Below are 20,542 nucleotides of genomic sequence, written 5' to 3'. Positions count from 1 at the left end.
CAAAAAAGGGGCTGCAATGTTTCCACTGATCCATTAGTGAACCTCTGAACACAGGAAAGCAGAATTTAAAGCTTCTCTTCCTAAAGGAAAGTTCCTGTGGGACAAAAATTTCCATAAATTTTAGAGTCCTGTCAGGCAGCTCACCCATAAACATTTAAGAACATATGGCAGACAACAGCTTTTAATTAATCCCACTTTCAAAATTTCCCAACACAAAAAGACAAATCTTTGCCATTGCTTTTGATACACCTTTATTACCTAAACTAGGGGAGAAGGAAGAAATTTTCCTTAAAGACCACAGTGGAGGAAACAAAGAAGGAAAAAGGCACATGAAGGGAAAGATTACTTTAATGCTGTGTCTGAGAATCCTAAAGATGTTAGCAAAAGATACCGTTTAGGTGATTTCAAAGCCACTCAATTACTGGGTACAATTAAGCATCTCCTCAACAAGAGAGCAGAAAGTCCCCAAACCCTCTTTACATCAAAGCACCACATCAACCAAATGACCTTTTACAGAAATTATATTAATTGCATTAAACCTTACACTTTCTGGGGAGCAGGAAGAATAAAGCTTTTTATACAACAGACATACAGCAAGTTCAAAAGGACAGTTGGGGCTGTTTGTTCAAATGAAAACCACCCAGGATGATTTTAACCACATTTCCTCTTTGTTCTTTTAATTATCAAAGGCTTGTAAGGCAGTAACTTACAGCACAGCTGGATTTGCCTGGACACAGATCGCTTTGAACTGGAATTTTGGAGCAGGGAAGGAAAGGGAATTCACTCCCAATTGATTCTGAGCAGCGGTTTGCTGCTGGGCTGGGCTCCCTGCTGGAGTCAGGAAGAAAGGAGTGTAGCAGGAGAAGTTGAATGTACAGTGGGAAGCTGTGAAATTCTATTCTGTAAGGTGCAAGTCCCTTTTAAAACATCTGACAAAGTGTACTTGACCTTAGAGACTCCTCCTGTGCTCCTCACCACAAACCTGATCATACAGAGACCCCAAATTTATCCCATTAATACCCCTGGTGTAGCACTTCCCAGCTTGGCAACGTAAAACAACATTTGGAGACACAAAATTCCACCTGCAGGCAAGAGAACTTACATTGAATTAAAAATAACAAAGAAAACAATCCTAACTAAACAGCAGCACAAGAGCAGTTTTCTTTTATTCTGTTACTTCTTCATAGCAAAAACAAAAAAAAAAACCAAATCAAGGTATTTTCATGAAGTTTTAATGACAAGTTTACAGAATATTCCTTTGTAAATGATGTCTTGAGCAGCACTTAAAACACCTCTTGGATCTTCTTGGTTCTGAACCATACAAAGGTGGAGACTGAGATGAGTTTTCCATGTTCACTGCAATGCCAGAACCTGCTGTTTGTCCTCCAGAATTGTTTCCTCATCATCCATTTGGCTTTCCTCCCAGTCCCTTAAAAGAAGCACACCTCAGTGATTTCCAGCACCTCCAGTTCCCCAAGTTCTCTGCTTTAAACTGACATACGTTCACATACGTTGAAGTGAAAGGCACAAAAATAGCTTTTACTGGAGATTTGGTCAGTACAAGCTACTCTAATTCAGCTTTTCCCTCACTTTTTGTCACAAATCTCTGAATCGGCTCTAATCCCACAGCCTGGAGCTCACTCCAGTGCTTCTCTGACTCCTGCTGCTTATGAGATCCCAGTAAAAAAGCAGTGAGACAGAACTTGAGGAACTTCCTTTGTTCCAGGCATCTCCTCAATGTCCAAGGCAAAGTAACAAACACATAGTGAGTTAGACGTTATTAAGCTCACCTGCTCAAAACTTTTCAAAGCTGCTTCACAACCCAAGAATGCAGGTGATTTTAAGAGATTTACCTCATAAATCTCAGTGCTAATGCACTGAAAAACCCACAATACCCAAGTTTATCATCTGGAGTCTAAACAACAAAATCCATCCCTCAGTTCTGGCTCTGAGCTGCCTGAGAAGGAGCTTAGAACACCAGGACACCACACAGGTCATGCTGACATTTGTAATCAGCAGGTAATGCACAATTGGAGAGCTGGGGCTCTTTTTATTTCAGTTCTGACATGGCTGGCATCTTGAATAATCTAAAACAACAAAAACACACCCAGCAAATTGAACTTACCCAAAAATATCAAATTTTTCGTGGTCTTTCAGCTCCAGAGTGTCCTGGAAATCTGCATTTCCAAAGATCTTCTCCCAGGCTCTGCTGGAGGAACTTCCATCTTCACAAGTTAACTTGGAATGATTTTCAGGGCCTGAAATGTTTTAGGAGCAAATATGAACAAAAACATGCAGTATCTCCACTATCAGTTTGAAAAAAACCCACAATACTGACAAAAACTTGCCATTGAAAGGCTCAAACTAACTCTATCTGATGAAAAATATCACTACAAATTAATATTGTACTTTTCAATATAACTTTTTATTAACAGCTATAAATTCACCACCTCCTACTTCGTAAGTATCTTTCAGAAAAGAAATACATGATTTAAGTATTCTGCACAATGCCACAAATTCTGTGTGAGGGGAAACACCGAGTGACTGCAGAAAGCTCAAAAGTTTGGTTCCTTTTTTTGTAATTTAAACTAACATGAATAAAATATAGACCCTTTCCAATATTTTCCCAGGATTCAAAATTGACTGCTTCGATTTCTGCACACAACATTATTTAAATTAAAATGTCAACCTCGTTCCTCATGATGTGAGAAATAATGTAGAGCTACATTTCTTGGGATGGAGACAGCTGAAATTGAGAAAGGTACCACAAAAGTACAGATACAGTTATTACTTGTGTCCCTGTTTCTTCAAGTCCATGTAATCTTCTTTTAATGTGCTTCTGTAGCAGGAAGAATTCCTTTATTAGATCACTCCCAAATTGTACCAGGGACTACCAACACACACAAATACAGAAACTTCTTCTAGAGAGATTATTCTCTAAACAGTCAAGCAAAGAGGGGAGTAAAAGGGCAGCAGCAGAAACTAAGCCAAATAAAAAGAATTATTTGGGATAGCTGAAAAGACATTTAACTCCATTTTTAACTCCAAAGCCTATTCTCACAAAAAAAAAAAAAACAAAAAAAACCCAAACACAATACAGATATACAAATTGAGATATAAAAACAACAAATTCAACAGAGTGTCCCCATTTTACACAATTAAAATTAACCTGATTAGGACCTCAGAACTGTGGCTGTCCCTACCTGGCCACGGCATCCATGCTGCCATCAGAGAAGAAAGTTGATTTTGAGCCTGGAAAGCATTTGCAGCCCTGTTCAGTTGACTTTCCAAGACACCTTGAACTATAGAATCATCAGCATATTCACCTAAGCTCCTTTCAGAAACCCACTGCCCATCTCCTGAAATCAAACATTATTAAAGGAAATTATTTGCAGGTTTTGTGTTAATATGCATTTACTGTTCCTATATTTGCTGCATTTAATGTGTGAATTAAAGAAGCCATGCAATGAAATTTTTACAGATACGTAACAGACTGAAAGCTTATTTTCAAGTGATATATTTAATCAGATTAATGATATTCACTTGTTGTTTCATATACAACATGAAAAGCAATAGGAAGCTCAGAGCCCTATTCTCAGGGGATATATTAATATAAATAATTATATACATTTATGGCACTGGATTTCCTCAATGTAGGGAGTTTATTTTATCCTTGTGCAGCTCCACTCATGTAGCCTGTCACCCTGAAGTGACTCCTAAAAGCAAGCTGGATGGAAGGGAACAGAAAAAGGATGATAAAAATGCATATTTTTGAGGACTTCTTCACACACCAGTACCTGGAGAAGGGATCCTCCTGTCCCTAGGGCTGGAGGCAGCAGCCAGGGATGAAGGTTCCTCCAGGTTTCCCTGTTTAAGGTTTGTTCCTATAACAAAGAAACCTTCAAGTCCTTGATATGATGTAGAACCACATTTCTGTCTTTTGGCTACCTCCTGTAACTTGAATAAAACAGAGAGATTAGAAACAGGAAAGGAAACAGGCAACTTTATAATCTGCCCCTGCAAGTTTAGATTGATACAACACTCATTTCATAGAACTCAGACTGATTTTGACAGCCTGCTGTAATAGATCTTCATGAGGATGATGTCTTTGTTCAAGATACGCTTTAAAATCCTAAAACCTTCTCAAGTTGTGAGAGTTTGAGTCTGTTCTGTCACTGGAGGCATGAAAAGCAGATTTTCTTTGTGTTCACTTTTGGGTACATAAAGGAAGGTGATCACTGTTTAACAATGACTCCAAAACAATGTCCCAACCTTTTCTATCATTTTTGCTTTTAATTTTATTTTCAGCAAATAAGGATCTGAATAATTTGTTAGATAAGACTGAGCACCATTTTTTGGTCATTCAGACAAGAGGTGAAGTACTGTTAATACAAACATGGCAAGAGCTGCTCCTCCAACATCTTTTACATCTGGTATGGGTTTGTTCTCTTACCATTTTTTTGAACATTTACAGAAAAGTGGCAACAGAAAGCCAAGCCTTTTATCCCTTACACATCAAATATAGTAGGCAGTGACAACTCCCTAAATCTAAAGCAGATAAAACAACATCCTTAATCTATTCAGCCATTAAAGACATCATAACTTACTGCTGAAGATTTTGTAATTACAGGCAAGACCAAACTCTGAGTATTGCAGGCACTGCCTGGTTCTTGTGGCTCTCTCCTGCTGTGCTGCAGTTCTGTCTCCAGGAGATCTCTGCTGCTCTTCAGCTCAGTCCCAATGAGATCTTTGCTCCCTCCTTCAGTGGGAGCAGAGATCTCCTCAGGAGGTTCACAGGAGCTCGGTGATCTTCTCCCAGCCTTTGGTTCAATACTCTCCTCCTGCACTGCATTTATTTCAAGGTCACTGCAGACAATCAGGTTTTCTATAAGAGTATAACAAAATAATGAAAATAGCAATATTTGTAATGAATATTAATTATAAGCTGTAAGTCCATTATTTTCTTTGTGAACTTAAGATACAAAATCACCATTAAAGCCAAAGAAAGGCAATTGTGGATATTGAATAAAACTTCCTTAAAAGGTTTGAAATCCATCCTATCAGGCTGTGAATGATTCTGGAAGTTGGTTTTCTTTGTTATACATGTTTACCACAGTGCTCACACAGCCCATCAAACTGTAATCAAATCAAATTTTGACAGCCCAGAGAATGGTACATAATTTAATGACCTTTAATTATTTTGCAGACCATTGTAGTTGACTATCCCATCCGATATGAGAATGATAAACTGAACACATTTATGTATTTTCAACAAAGATCTTAATAACTTTTCACATTTACCTTGAAAAGTTTCTTTAGGAGAAACAGGATTGCTGTTGAGAGGAAAAAGCAAAAACTATTAAGTGTCAGCTGAGGAAGTTAAATGGAAAGAAGACTTTCCCATTATACCCATTTCTCTTTTAATGGACTGGTTTTGACCAGAAGAATACAGAAAAGCAAAACAGGTCACAGTTAATCAGATAAATGTTGGGAGATCAGAAGAATTGCAGATGTATCAGTTATTGTTTTTGTCTGGAATTACAAGGTTAGTTAAGTAAGAGTGTCTTAAATGTACACAGCACAGACTAATGGTAAAATCTGCGTGTGAGCTCCTGCTGAGGTAAGAGCTCAGAAAAGAGAAATTTTCCTAAAATTCAGGACAGGTAAATGCAAAGAAATGCATCTTACATGGGTTAGGGTTTCAAAGTGATGCCTCTCTAGTTACAGGCAATTAATAATTCTTAGTGGCTTTAAAACAGTGGATATTAAATAACTCAAATATAACTGCCTGCAAAGAAAAGCCCCTTAGTTCTTAGGGGCTAACCCTAAATTTGGGATTATTTCCTTTCCTCCCTGACAATCTCTGCATTTCTGATACCTTTCACACTCCAGTGGGTCAGTTTTTCCTTGCTTACTCATCCCCACAGCTCCAGTTTGAACCACTGGAGAGTCTGAAGATTCTTCCAAGTCTTTGCCATGAGACTGAATAAAAAACAAAAATAGAGACCCATGCTCAGAACAGATTAAAAATTTTAAAATAAATTTAAAAATTTAGAAGTGCTGAAAAGCTGCCAGATTTTATTTGTGAATAAATCCCATAAAGTGCACATCCCTGAACACAACAGAAAAAAATTACAGGGAACTTTTGGAATGATCATTTTTCCACATTTGAATGGAAAACAAACAGTGAACCAGTATTTTTCTTTATTGGAGGTTATTTAACTGTTTCTATCTTAAATATTTAATAGATCAAGACTTGAACAAATCAGTTCATTGTGAGATTCATTAAGTCCTTTATCAGTACTCACATCATCAAGGAACTCAATTTTCAAAGATGACTCAGCAGTTGCAGAAACCATGTTGGATTCTTCACCTCTATAAACAGATGCCCAGTATTTCTTCACCTCTTCATCTGTGAAATATAAATAATTTCCTGCATTTCAGTTTTTCCTGTTCAAAACACACTCAAAAATGCCACAATTTTATTTGTTAAGAAAAGCCACAGATTTCTCCTTTTATCATTGCTGCTTTTAGCAGAAACTGGTTAAGAGCAGAAATGTTCAGCAATCATAGAAATCTCAAGGAAAAGCTATTTTAGACTAAATAAACAGTAATCTATTATACCTGTTAACTCCTCAATGTCGTTGTCATCATCATCCTCTCCTTGTCCCTCTCCTCCAGCCTGATGAACACTCAGGGCTTGCACAGGCCTTGAATCTTTCATGCAACTTGCAAAAAATTGATCAACAGGTGTCCTGAAACAGGGAAAAAATAAAATAAAAAATAAATAAAAAAAAATCTTAAAAAGTCTGATTTCCTAAATACGTCACAAAAAAACGAAAAAGGGAAAACCCTACCAGCCTAGTTAATGCTGCTGCAGTAAATAACTCCTCTTAATTGCACTGAGGTGACTTTGCTCCTCAAGAACTCATAAAACAACCCTCTAATATCCATAGAAGAACACTGAAGAATCCTTTTCTCTATAAAACTCCTGTAGCAAATGCCCCAAAATCAAGCAACTAAATATCAAAACCAGCCTTCAAACTCTACAATAAACTGATAGTAAAGATATGCAAAGATAGCAAAGAGATTGCCTCTAAATACTCACTCTGAAGGAATTCTGAACTATGAAGTGATTGAGCCTGTTAATAATTATTATTTTATTCAAATGAAGTCCCCTGTATACACTCCCCTTAACTCTTGACAATATATCTAATATTTTAAAAAAGTTTCATCTGGATTTTTGTTAATTTGGCATTTCTGAATTCTTTCCTTAAGAACAGCAAATTCAACAATACCTCCTGTATTTCTTCAGCAGGAGTTTCTCCATGTAGCTCAGGCCATCCTTCTGGAATTCCACATGGATGGGTTCCTTCAGAGCAGTAACATTGGTCTGCACCTCACAAATCCCCACAGGTTCTGCCAGAATTGTTTAAAAAAAATTCTACAGCTGTTCAGGCTTATAAACTTGCTCTTCATTTACATTATCCTTGAATGAACATCACATTTGGGTCTGTGCTTAGCTCAGTCTTTGCATAACTCCAAAATTTAAGTGGCAAGCAACATTACATTTACAGAAGACAGTCAGTAGTGGGGGCAGCCATAAAAACTCATTTATTAGAGTTTATTACACTAGAGCCATAGAAAGAGTGGAGGAGATGAAAATCCACGACTTCACAGATCAAAATCCCTCAGAAAAGAAAAAAAAATTAGTTTATTATTTTGTACAAAAAGCCACAGAGAAAAGCCACTATCTGTGGACTAGAAGAACAAGACACAGATTGGATTTGCACAAATCTAATCAGACCAGAGAAATTTTCCATATTTTTTCCATGCATACTTCAGCTGATTGCAGCTTTTCATTGGGACAAAGAAATATTAAGAGCCTGTGGAAGGCAAGCAGAAAATGCACTTGGATAGAGCACACAAACTCCTGAGCCCTGCACATTCCTTGCCTCAGTTTAAAACCGGTTTTATGTTTGAGCGTTGCAGTTCATGCTGAAGTGCCGTGCGAGACATGGGCTGGACAACCTGGCCACTGCCAGAGATAATTACAAAAACTGAGCTGAATACTGTGCATATTATTAAAAAACACCTTCAGAGATGATTGTTGTAATAAAGGCAGGCACACTGAGAAAGAATAAAATGGGTTTCCTTAGCTTCACTAATCTAAAATCTCAAATGGCACCTTACAGTATTTATAATGCCACTAAAACAGAACATATCATACCTGATGGGACCCCACTAGCACACAGTTCTCCTCCAGGATCACTTTGATCTTTTCTCCACTGAAGCAAAGCTTCCTGAAAAGACTTTGCAGATGCCTCCTCATCAAAGGCACCACTCCACAACAATCCTTTGTTTCCAAGCTTTCCAAGGCTTGCACAAGTTGATTCTGAGACTGGTTCCTAAATCAGATCCACAGCATTACTGATAAAGCATTTCTGATGAGCAGCAACATTTTTAGTGTCAGCTGTGGAACTGCAGCACTCAATTTTCTGGGCTCAACTGAGCTACCTGGTAACCAAGATCACTCCCCACTTTGTCATCTTGCTCACAATTAACTGCAAAGATCTACCAAGAGCTAAATAAGAAAGACAAAAGTTTTTATTACTAGACACACCAAACCCCTACTTTTAAAGGTTTCTGGTACCAGAGAGCAGTGGCCATGGACACCCACAGCCCATGTTTTGCATATAAAGCCATGAACACCACATCCCATGTACAGGAAGGATTAAATGAGGCATTTAATGCAGCATGTCTCATTTAAAGGAATTTATGAGCTATGTGCTTTACTAATGAAGAGCTGCTTATTGAAGCTTCTCAGTGGACAGGGGCACATCTGGAGAGGTCAGCAGGAGGAAAATGGTCATTTAAGGGGTTAAGTGGGATAACCATTAAAACAGCGGTCCACGGAAGTCTAAACTGTAATTGATGAGATTGACTGAAAACAGATACAAAACAAGAAAAACAGTCCTGCACTGGGACTTTACTGATTTTTCAACCTTTATTAGAACAAAGATAATTACTGTGGAATGCTTTCATTAGAAACTCTTGGATAATTATCAACCAAAACCACAAAATAATTTATGCATTTATGGGAAAGATCTTTTGTCTACACATTCTCCAAGTGAGAGACCTGTTCTTACCACAACAAACAGCAAAGGTACAGGCAGAAAGTGCAATCAGAGTCAAACATCAGCAGCCCCTACACAAGCAGGGGATCTTCCCAACTTCTCTTTTCCACCTATCCTATGCTTTAACTGACCCAGGGGCTGGTTGCACGTCTAACGGCACTTGTGCCTGGCAAAAGCAATAAATGGTGGCTGTTAAAGGTGTCAGTGTCTGCTGATCCTGCCACTGCAGCGCGGGGTGAGCGCGGCGCAAAGTTCACTGTGTGAACACGGATTAGCAGGGAACACCTGGAGCCGCACCTAACGCGGGGCCAGCGAATCGCAGCTCAAATTCTCACATCAGCGCGGATTTCCAGACCAATTATTCCTGCGGCTCGATCATTCCCAATCCCGGGGATCCCCGGGAGCTGGAGTCCTGCGGGGGCGCAGCGCCCTCGGGCGGCGACTCCCGGCACTGCAGCCGCCCCCGCGCTCCGGGATCGCCCCAGGGCCGGGATCGCTCCCTAAAAACTGCTGGAAAAAACACAACACGCACGATCTGCGCTGTTGGGAGTGTGCGGTGTTCTTTGTTCCGTGAGCGTTAATGAAACTGGGAGCACAGAAGCAAAATCCCCGTGGTTTTGCTGGCAAGTTACCTTAAATTCCAAATCCGCACTTATTTTTTCCCCCCAAAGGAAAAGCATTACAAAGACACACACAAAATATCAGTTCCTTTTGAGGGTCGGCAGCTCCAGCTGGTTTAATAAAACAATGGAAATAAATCACAATGTATTACAGGGTGGGGAGGGGACCTGTCTAAGAGATAGTACTTTTTTAGAATAAAAATGTTCTTTTCTTATTCAACAGTGGAACATCTCTATTCACATACATTACTTTAAAAATCAAGTTGCATGAGGCTACACCACACTTTAGAGTCTGGGCTTCCTGTTTATCATTACAACTTTCTACTTGCTAAAAGGCAAAATATCCTTATTAAATAGAAATCACCTCACACTTGATAATAGAAATTTCCACTCTAACACAGCCAACACAGTGCCAGCTTGGAAAGCAGTCAGAATTCAACATGTGCCCTGGGCTTTATCTAAGGATTTAAAATTACAAAACATTCATGGACCACTTAATTTTTCCCCCTTTGCCTGCAACCATACATCTTATTTTAATCACAGAGAAGCATTCCTTAGTTAAGGATGAGATCAGCCTTCTTCAGTCATGCCCACATGCTGGGAAAATTCATAAAAATAAAGTTTAAATAAATCCTTTAACTTTTACCAGTTAAAGAAGTGGTCATAGTTCTGATAATAGAACTATTTAATCTGTTTCCTTACATTTAGGGAGATCAGTCTGTAAAGTGTCTCTCTACTTTATGGGCACTAAGTACTTATCAGAAAAAGAAAAATGTGTGTCTACATACTGACACACAAAAAAAATCTACACACATTAAATTGTGTTGCTTGAGTTATTTTTAATCCATTTACTTACCAGTGCCCCACCCTTAATTTCAGGTGTTCCACAGGCCATCCCCTTCACTCCCAATTTTTCATGAGCTACAACATCTCTTTCAGACTTCACTGGCTTTTTCACTGGCCCTGGAACAAAACAAAAATCTCAACTAATCCAATGTTCTACTCTCTGATTTCTCCACTGTTTAATTGCAGCAACCTCCAAGAAGCAATTATCTAGCAGAAGTTTTATTTAGTTAACAAAAGATGTCTTTACCTTGACTCTGTTCCTTGAGTACTTGGAACTTCACTTTTTCTGGAGAAACCTAGAGGAAAGAATATTTACATATATCTGTATAAGGTTCTAATGATAATGAATGAAGAGTAACTTTTACAGAATGAAAATGGTTTTAGGGAAAGCAGTGCTAACATTCAAAGAGAAAACTCCATGGTTTGCTCATGATAGCCATGAAGCCCAGGAGCAGTTTCCCTCTCCAGACACAAAATATTGTCCATGTGACCCTTCCATGATCTAACACCGCAGTAATTAATAATTTTTAGCATTTTTGCTCATCAGTTTTCCCCTGCAAGCAGGGTTAACCCTGCAGCCTCACTGCCCCTCGTTCACCCCTTGTTTTAATTTTGCCCTTTATTAAATTCTGCCCCATTCATCTCCTCAGCCACTCCAGCTGAAACTTGAAGTCTTCAAAGCAGCAACAGCTCCGAGTTCCCTGTGTCAGAAGAGGAAAGGGAAAGAGGTGGGTAAAGAAAACCTTTTCATTCTGATCCTCTCCTCTCACAGCAAAGGAGACAATTTTATTGAAGTTCTCATTTTCTGCCAGTTTAAGAAAAATTGCCACAGACTTTTCCAAAAAAAAAAATAAGCACCCCATTTGTACATACTGAAAAGAAAACAGATTTTTCAAAGATTTAGCAGGAACGTTCTACATCCCTTCTTTTAGCAAGAGATTATGAGCAAGATTATCATAGAAAGAGTCAATGATCACCCACCAGAAATTGATTCCTCCAGCTCAAAGGGAATCAGAAGCTTGGCATGGAAAAATAAGCAGTCAGGAATTTTATTCAGATGGGGCTTAACCTTTTGGTTTTACAGTATTTGAAATTTTCCTGTTCTGCAGCATAAGAACAGCTCTAAATCTTGTTACTTTAAATAGATTTACTTACAAATATGGTTTCCTACCTTCTTCCTGTTTTCGTTATTTTGTGCCACAGCTCGTGCTTGAGTCATCCTTGGTCCTGCCTGCCCAGATTTCCAATGATAAGCACCTAACTTCCTACAAACCAAGGCAAGAAAAAACTCCCAAATTAGGCCTTCTGCAAGCAAGAGAAGCATAAAAGTTTTCCTTCAGCATGTTAAATATGAACAAAACATCACAAAAAACAAATCCTTGTCTACAGGATCATCAAGTACCCAAAGCAGAAGTACTCCCTTCATTGAAACCTGCTTCATGTCTACTTTAATAGCAGTAAATACAACATGGAAGAAAGTACTTGTTTTTAAACCATTAAATTTGTCCAAGTTTTTAAACTTAAAAACAAAAATCTTATCAAATCTCAAAGCTTGGTTTCAGAAGAATAAAAACAAAAGCATATTTTGTTTAAAATTGTCCCAATTTACTCCAGGACTTCATCCAGCACTACTAAAACTGCACGAACTTTCAGATCCTTTCCAGTCCAAACCACTCCATGATTCCAATGGTACAAATGCCAAAGCCTCCTGCCCTTAGAGCTCACCACAGCAGCCCTATCAGGGTCTGCAGGTACAAGGCTTTGAGAGCAAAACAAGAACAGCTCCACAAGAATAACGTGGAGACAAAAGTGCCACACATCACCTGGAAAGCACTGCCCCAGCAGCCCAGGGCAGTGCTCACAGAGCTGCCAACAGCAGGCCCTCAGCAGCACCAAGGGATCCAAATCCAAGGCAATTGTGTTGACAGTGAAAAAGCACAGCAGGAAAAGGGAGCAGTTGTTGAAGAAATTTGCCAGCATTCAGAGGGACTCAGGTTTAAACTTCACCCCAGCATTTGCCTCAGTGCTTGGTCCCGAGCCTTGTTGGCCATCCTGAAGGTGCCTCTCTGGGAAGCCACACAAATGTAAAAGGGAACCAAAGCAAAAATAACAACAGTGTCCTCTGCAGAATCCTCAGAAATGAACGAGGGTGCAGGAGAAACTACTCTGTCTCTTGACTGAATACTAAGGTGACAAATCCAGTCAGACAGGGAAAAGGAGAGATAATAAATGAGGAAAACGGATCAAATATCATATGGGAGTTTAAAATTAATAAAGTCAGGGAAGAAAATTTATCATTGGAAGAAAGACAGGAGAGAAGAGACTGAATATAATTGTGAGTTCCAAATTTTTTGAGATCCCATGTGAGGAGTTGGAGGTGTGGAGGGAGCATCTCATTGGATTCCTTTTTTCCAAAGGGAAACTGAACCTACCTCCTCTCTTCCTTTTCCCTGCTCATGTTTGTCTGCAGCTGCCGTAATCTCTTCTCCATCTCCTTGTTTTCTGTTTCTAACTGTGCTTTCTCCAACTGCAATTCCTTGACAGTTCTGGAGGAAACAGTAAAACATTCATTAGGAATCACCTGGAAGTGAGTAATGCACCTGAAGAAGTCTAAAGCAGAAAAACAGAGGCTGGAAATTTCGTCTTTCCAGCCATGTCCCTCTTCTATCTCCCAGCAGGACTGAAAACAGCTTGGGAAAATTTAGGACAGGTCAAGTATCAAAACTGATACAACTGTGCCTGTACTCAGAAAGGTTTGGGGTTTAATTATATTAAAACAAACAATCCACTGATTTCTTTAGTATGCTTGTATTATCCAGGAGATTCACAGGGTTATAAAACCCATAACTTAATCAGGAAGTAGATTAAAGCCTGAGAAAAGAAAGGCTTGTGGATAAAAGCATAGAGAAAATGCAAGAAAAGAAACACATAATTCTTCTTTCTCTTCTAGTTAATGTTGCATTAAAACCTATTAAAAATTATGAAAACCCATCTCAATCCCAATCAGATGGAATGCACTTACTTTGTTTTTAATCTCACTGAGGTTCCAGATTTTGAGCCTGGGAGAATTACAAAATCATTGACGTTCATGATGCCCAGTATAACGTCTCCTAAAAAAGCGAATTTCAATGATCTACAGTTAGGAACTTGTTGAAATGGGAATTTGATTGAAATTAAAACAGTCAAAATCTCATTACACATCCAAAAATATTCATATATAGAGGGAAATGGAGCACAAAACTTGTTTAGATGAAGTGCCAATAAAATCCTAGAGCAACTCAAAATTAAATTTAACTGGAAAAAAAACCTTTTTTTAATATTACATTTATGATACCAGGGAAAAGATTTTCTTGGCTGTTTCATTTGGGCAATTCCCTAAAGTTCAGTGCAAGCAGATTAATATTAACTGAAACACAGCTTTCTTGAACCAAACCCATAGAAAGCACCAAGAAGGAGAAAATTGTACCACTGGCTATGAAGCCAAACCATCTCACCTGATTTGGGATGATGAATTCCTTCTGTCACAGACAAATTGATACAAAGGAACACAATAACTCGCAGAGCAGAATTAATCCCTCCTCCCAAGTCTTCAGTGGTATTTCAAAGACTTTTTTTTTACCCAGGATGTAAAATAAAATACTCTTCCAAAAAACAAATTCATACAGCATGGGGTTTAAATTAAAGGTGAACATCCAGAGCCTTGCTGGCCTGGAATGTTTGTGGGATAACAGCAGTTCAGTGCAAAACTGGGCATTTCCTGCTGCTGGGATGCACATGGAAAAATAAACAAAAGTTAACAGTCCAGAGACTTACAGCTGACAGAGTGCTTGGAAACTCTTCTGCAGCTCGTGGATCTCAGCTTCCTGGGAAGAGCAGGACCTAGCAAATGATAAGGAGAAGTTTAGGACTGTAAATATCCCAAATGGAAAACTGCCTGTTCACAGGTAAACCTGAAATTGAGCATTAATACAGATAAAATGTGCCCAAGCATCTCCACCCATGAGGCCAAACACCTCAGTGGCACCTGGAAGTTAAAAAACCTGGTGCCACAGAACCTAAAACACAACACTTCAGCACTAACAAAGCATCAGATTTGTACACAAAATGTATTTCTTATTGTGTCAGAAAACCCAGGCACTCAATTCTAACATCACTTCAAAACAGTTATTCCTTTATCACTTGCCAAGATAAAAAAGATTTTATTAATTTTGAATAGAATTAAGTTTTTCTCTTGGCAAATGTGTGCAGGCAGGAGCAGCACAGATGGACAGGAGGAGGTCACACACTGGATTTGAGGTGGCCCAAAGGCTATTTAATAATAAAAACATAGGCAAATGACATAGGTCAACTGAGCAAGTTCAAAGAGGGAAAACAGTTAATAGAAAAATACTATCTATGCTAGTTAAAGTTAACATATTCCACTGAAAGCAAATATTTAAAGGGATAACTTAAAAACGTGGTACTATCAGAGATGCTGTGTAAGAATAGTAGAGATAAAAAGCCCTACAAAGTTTCAAGCACACTGGGTGGGGAAAAAACAGCATCAAGTTATAGATAACAGGGGATAGAGATACACAGTGATCAACCCCCTGAATTATTCTGAGAAAATACAGGAATTCATTGAACAGCATAATCCTGGGAGGGATAAAACCAACTGTTAAATGAGTCTGTAAGAGTCAAAGTTAAACAAACCCCATGGGGAAATGCACACCCTGAGCTTGAGTGGCATCCTGAAATATCCCTGAGCTGGGCCCTCAGGGGTGCCAGGGAAATGCAGCAAAGGCAATCCCAAACTCCTCAGAAACAGGCTTGGAATTTAAATACACACAGGAGTTCCCTCTTTCTGTCTGGTTTTTGTTTAATGAACCCCTTTTCTCTCTAATAGGCAACACAATTTGCAAGTCATCAACATCAATAAATCAAACACTAATTAGCCACATCCTTTCTGCCCGCTCCTCTGCCACACTGGTACTCAAATTTCATCATTCCAGCAAGTTCCTCTGTGCTGATAATGGATATACAGTTAAAAGTAACAAAACAAAAACTGCTGTTAGGGCTAAACGAACTTTGAGTCAGCTTTAAAGACTGCATAGCTAAATAAACCCAAATTCCACATAGCCTGTACCCCAGCTTAGCTCAAGTCTCTTCCTAATCAATTTCAAGACAAGTTTATAACTTACAGAAAGCTAAAGATGGGTGTAGTTTATTTCACACTACAAGAGTTTAACCAGGGCAGACTAAATTCTGACAGCTTCCTCACATCAATAAACCCATAAAATCCAAAGGGATGCTACTGTCTATGCAACAGCTCACATCCAATTATCAACACCATGAATGTGGATTTCATGCTACACTAAGTTCCATCCACTTACCAATACTTCAAGCCAAACTATTTCCTTTGAAGAATTATTCCAAGTGCAATAAATAGTTTGTCTAACATTGCTCCCCACCCATTTGCTGTTAATTACAGCAACTGAGACTTCTGGTCCTTCCAAACATTTAACATTATGCTAAGTACTTTAAAGAAAGAGGAGAAAGAATGACATTAAAAATATAAGAAAGAAAAAAAAATACATCACATAAACTTTAATTCAGGTGTGCTGAAATAATCCCAGCTTTTCAGAATAAATTCATGTTTTCCATTCCCTGACACCTGTGACATCAACCATTTCAAACTCCACTTTCTATTTTTAAGCCAATTATTCCATTTCTACATGTAACACCATACAATACACTAAGTAAGATCAGGAAAACAGCTAAATGCCACTTTCCCTAAGTCCTTTTACTGTGTTTTGCAATTCCACCACACTTTGGAAAGATGCATTATCTTGATAACTCTGCAAAATCAACACCTATTTCTACAGGCTGTGTATCTTCACTGTTGTGGTGAAGTAGCTTTTTAGTTAAGGGAAGAAATTATAGCAGTTAAGGGAAAAAAACTTGCTACAACTGTTTAACCATAAACTGTAATTTCAGCTTTATTATAAATAACTTCAAACACAAAAGCCATGAGAGTAGGATGGTCCACGCCTCTCCATGCAGTCTGCTAACAAAAATAAAACAAAACAAAACAAATCCCCCAAACTGCAAACCAAAAACCTCCACGTTACAAAGCATGTTTCTCAAGAGAAAAACCTTCTTACCCACACTATGGAGTTACAGTCACTGCCCTGGGAGCTGCAGCAGCTCTGCCCCAAGCAGAAGGCAGGCAGGTGGGGTGATAAATAACAGGTGGGGCCATAAGAAATAGATAAGGTGATAAATAACAGATGGGGCAATAAACAACAGGTGGATAATGGCAGCAGAGTCAGTACTTGCCTTTAGAGCGCCTTCAAGCCCCAGTGGTGGGTTTGCAGGCTGTACTCGGTCCCGATGGCCGCTCTGGGGAAACACAGCAGAGCACAAAGGCAGATAGGAAATAAAGGCGTAAAAACCCCGCAGTAAGGCGGTGTGGTTGTCTAGGTTTGTTTGTTGGGTTTTTTTTTCCTTTCATTACCGGTGTCTTTTTAAGCCTGATGAAAACTCGGCGGGGTAGGGAAGAATGAACCGCCTGGAACTGTAACCTAAAACCAGAAAGGCGTCAGAAGGGCAATAAAGAGAACAGTGCCAGGGCCAACACAACTGCAGCTGTGTGGGTGTGCGGTTGGGGTGCCTGCGGGCTCAGCTTGGGGGAACTGACACAACTTACACCTGCCCCGGGTACTCTCAGCCCTCCCCGGGCATGGGCTGCGCGCAGGGACGCGCCTGCTGGGCGGGAGCCTCGGGGAGCTGAGGGATCAGCCCGGCCGGCGCTGAGGGCTCACTCTGAGGGGTGCCGAGAGCTCCCAGGGCTCACCCCGGCCGGAGCTGAGGCGGCGCTGAGGGCTCACCCCGGCCGGAGCTGAGGCGGCGCTGAGGGCTCACCCCGGCCGGAGCTGAGGGGGCGCTGAGGGCTCTCCCGGCCGGTGCTGAGGGCTCTCCCGGCGGGGACTGTCCCGATCCCGATGCCCGTGGCTGTCCCGGCCCCTCGGTCCCTGAGCGCGGCGCCGTTGCCGTGGCAGCGCGGGAGCGACCATTGGGCGCCGCCGGCTGGGGGGGGACGAGGCGAGAGCCGATTCCATGAGGGGGGCGCGGAGCTCGGCTGAGGGCAGAGCTTCCTTTATCACTGAACCGCGGAACTGTCTGGGCTGGAAGGGACAATAAAAATCGTCCAGAGCCACACCTGCCGTGGCGGGGACACCTTCCACTTGTTGCTCCCTGCCTGGCCTTGGGCACTTGCAGGGATCCAGGGGCAGCCGCAGCTGCTCTGGGCATCTGTGCCAGGGCCTGCCCGCCCTCCCAGGGAGCAATTCCTTCCTAATCTAAACCTGCCTTCCATCAGTTTGAAACCATTGGCCCTTGTCCTGTCACTCCACGCCCTTCTAAAAAGTCCCTCTCTCTCCTTTTAACGAGGCCCCTCCCATCTCGTTCCAACCTTTATCCCAAACTTCTCAAAGCGTCCCTCTGTTTGAATCCAGGCTTTTCTATGGTTTCACTCTGAGGCATTATTTATTCACCACTCTGGAGGAAGCAATCTCCTCTTCCTGCTCGTTTAATGCCGTGCTTTCAGTCGCTGAAATCTAAATCAACCTTGCTGAGCGCAAGGAGGCTTCAAATGGTTTTTTTTTAAAAAAAAGTTATCCCATTATCCACACTAACCTTTAGTTAGTGCTCAGAGCTAAACATCCTTGTGATGTTTAATTTTTCACAAAAGCTGTATTTATGCCCACCCTGTAGACTTGTGCACTTGTAGATCCATGCATCACACTTCAACTCTTCCACACCAGGTATTTATGTCTCTGCCAATAAATGATAATTCCCATGCCTCCCCCTCAAAGGATACCTCAAGTGTATGGCAACACTTGAGTTTTTATCACTTATATTGCTGCAGTTTATTTGCTTTGAATCTTGTCCTTCCAATTTTGGTGGCTTGACCATTATTTATAATTGATGCTCCTTTAGGGAATAAACAGCCTCCACAGAAAACCTGGAGATTCAGGAAAAATCATGATCCAAGCCAGGATTTAATAAGGACAAAGTATTATCTGTTTGAAATTTATGCACTCTAAACTGTATTTCATTTGGCAAATTTGCATTTGTCCCATATGTATTCAAGCTAGGAGGCACACAATAACTTGCACCGTTTTTCTTCACTATATAATGTCTGGCAATAATTTTCCTTCATCATCCTAGTTACAGCACAGTTTTCAAAAATTTTTTTTTTTACCCTGACAGGCAATTTGAGTGGAGAGCCTGTGGAAACACATATGGATTTATGGATTTTTTGATCTTGAGAAGGAACTCAAGTAGTTTGCATAATGTGTAATCAACCTGAAAATATCCTGTATTCTGGACTTTACCTGGAGTATTGTTTTGTAGTGTTATAACATGTTCTTCCCTGTAGGAGAATCATGTTGTTAGTAGTCAGTTGAATAGTTTTTAATATTCTATAATAATGCCTTCCTGAAAGACATCCCATTGTACATGTGATATTTTTGTTATTCTCAAAGAAAGTAGAAGCAATACACTATTCTACATAAATTATGTTAAAACACTCAAGATTACTTTTAATTATAAAGTTTCCACTAGGAAAAATGTGATTTTAGATGTAAGATAATTTCCTGCAGAAAAATTGGCACTCAGCATCCAAAACTTAAATGATTCATAGTGACTTTGTGAGCTTTGGATCGAGTACTTTAGCTGGAAGAGCATCAAGAGCCTGTTTTGCTGAGCTTTGTCCCCTTAGATTTACATGCATGGGAGATGAAGTAATGCAGGATTTGATGCTGGCATTCTCTATGTCACCGTATTTATAATTAGATTATTTAACTTTCACGCTCAGTTGTATTTTTGTTTCGTTCACCAAGATCTGATTTTCATAAACATAATTCCCTATTTTTGCAATCAGCTTTCACAAACGTAGATCACACAAAGAAATCAGTGCTTGCCTGATTTCTCCCAGAGTAACTTTTATTGGAAGTAAACGTAAAGTTTATAAGGAAAATAAAAACTGAAATTCAACTCAGATCCATCTGGTGGAGTTGTACTATAAGTTATAAACCTTTTGTGTTTCTGTTGCCATTCTCTTCCTTTGTTCTCATACTGTTCCTGACAAAAATGAACCAGATTTATTAACTTTGTGGGGCTTTTCATCCATATTTAAATATTTTTAACTGGTTTTGAAGCTCTGTATTTATAGCCACTGTTAGAAAGGACTCCTGAGCACAGAGGTGGCTGAGGGACCAAGGGACTGACCAAAAGTGGCTTTTACCAACCCACATTCCTACTTTGATTTGCAATCCCTTACATTTGTTTCAGGCTTTAGATGAGCTCCCAGATCAACATTTCTGAGGCTGCAGGACTGTGAGTTACATTAACACTGGAAATGAAGAATGATCAGGAAATATAATTTAATTTTTTCGCAAGCTGCCTTTGATCACTTTCCATAAACTTTGGTGCAGTTCAAATTCCACTTTCATGACCATTAACCAAAGGCCAGTTTTAAAATCTCATAAACCAGGATCTGCAGGAAATTAACTTTAAATTTGCTCTGGAACTGCTTATTCTTATGGCAAGAAATAGAAGTAACATCATTTTACTTACCTGATGACTTTCAATAAATAGACTTTCAATAAAAGCAGGGTATTTTTAGTCCTCAGGAGGAGATTGTGTTACTTATTAGTTATGAGTCATTTGCTCCATTTTGTCCATACAGCAAGAACCTTGTTTTCCCTCTTCCTCCCCTGTTTTTGGCTGCAGAGGCACTCATGGAATGACAGCAACCAGTCAGATGAAGACATTTTACCTTTAGTCACATCAGATCCCATTTAAGATGGTCTGGAATATTAAAATTATTTCAATTCAAGGGAAACCCTGAACAGCTTTAATCCCTTTTGTTTGATAGGAGAGAGCCAGTTAAAT

The 20,542-nt window shown here is 39.8% G+C and overlaps 1 protein-coding gene across 2 annotated transcripts; it reads right to left on the bottom strand.

Moving 5' to 3' along the window:
- Positions 1-1,137: 1,137 nt before the first annotated feature.
- ZBBX (zinc finger B-box domain containing) lies at positions 1,138-16,826 on the bottom strand. Of its 2 annotated transcripts, none has more exons than XM_005525116.2 (18): positions 16,747-16,826; positions 14,417-14,482; positions 13,626-13,713; positions 13,036-13,149; positions 11,775-11,868; positions 10,851-10,899; positions 10,614-10,720; positions 8,231-8,408; positions 7,299-7,419; positions 6,625-6,755; positions 6,309-6,412; positions 5,879-5,982; positions 5,302-5,333; positions 4,608-4,885; positions 3,798-3,957; positions 3,204-3,359; positions 2,126-2,258; positions 1,138-1,429 (listed from the first exon to the last, which is right to left on the bottom strand). In XM_005525116.2, the coding sequence occupies exons 3-18, from the start codon at positions 13,691-13,693 to the stop codon at positions 1,354-1,356; spliced, it is 1,905 nt and encodes a 634-aa protein (XP_005525173.2). In that variant the 5' UTR covers positions 13,694-13,713; positions 14,417-14,482; positions 16,747-16,826; the 3' UTR covers positions 1,138-1,353. The 2 variants fall into 2 exon arrangements, with proteins under 2 accessions (XP_005525173.2, XP_087917224.1); XM_088061098.1 differs by lacking the exon at positions 1,138-1,429 and adding an exon at positions 2,792-2,839 and having other exon boundaries at positions 2,125-2,258.
- Positions 16,827-20,542: the final 3,716 nt, after the last annotated feature.

The sequence above is a fragment of the Pseudopodoces humilis genome, chromosome 11 (genome assembly GCF_049639895.1).
Source record: "Pseudopodoces humilis isolate 2021_Gansu_Grassland_sample_001 chromosome 11, ASM4963989v1, whole genome shotgun sequence".
Classification (NCBI taxonomy): Eukaryota; Metazoa; Chordata; class Aves; order Passeriformes; family Paridae; genus Pseudopodoces; species Pseudopodoces humilis.
This window is presented reverse-complemented; position numbering and strand designations above follow the sequence as displayed.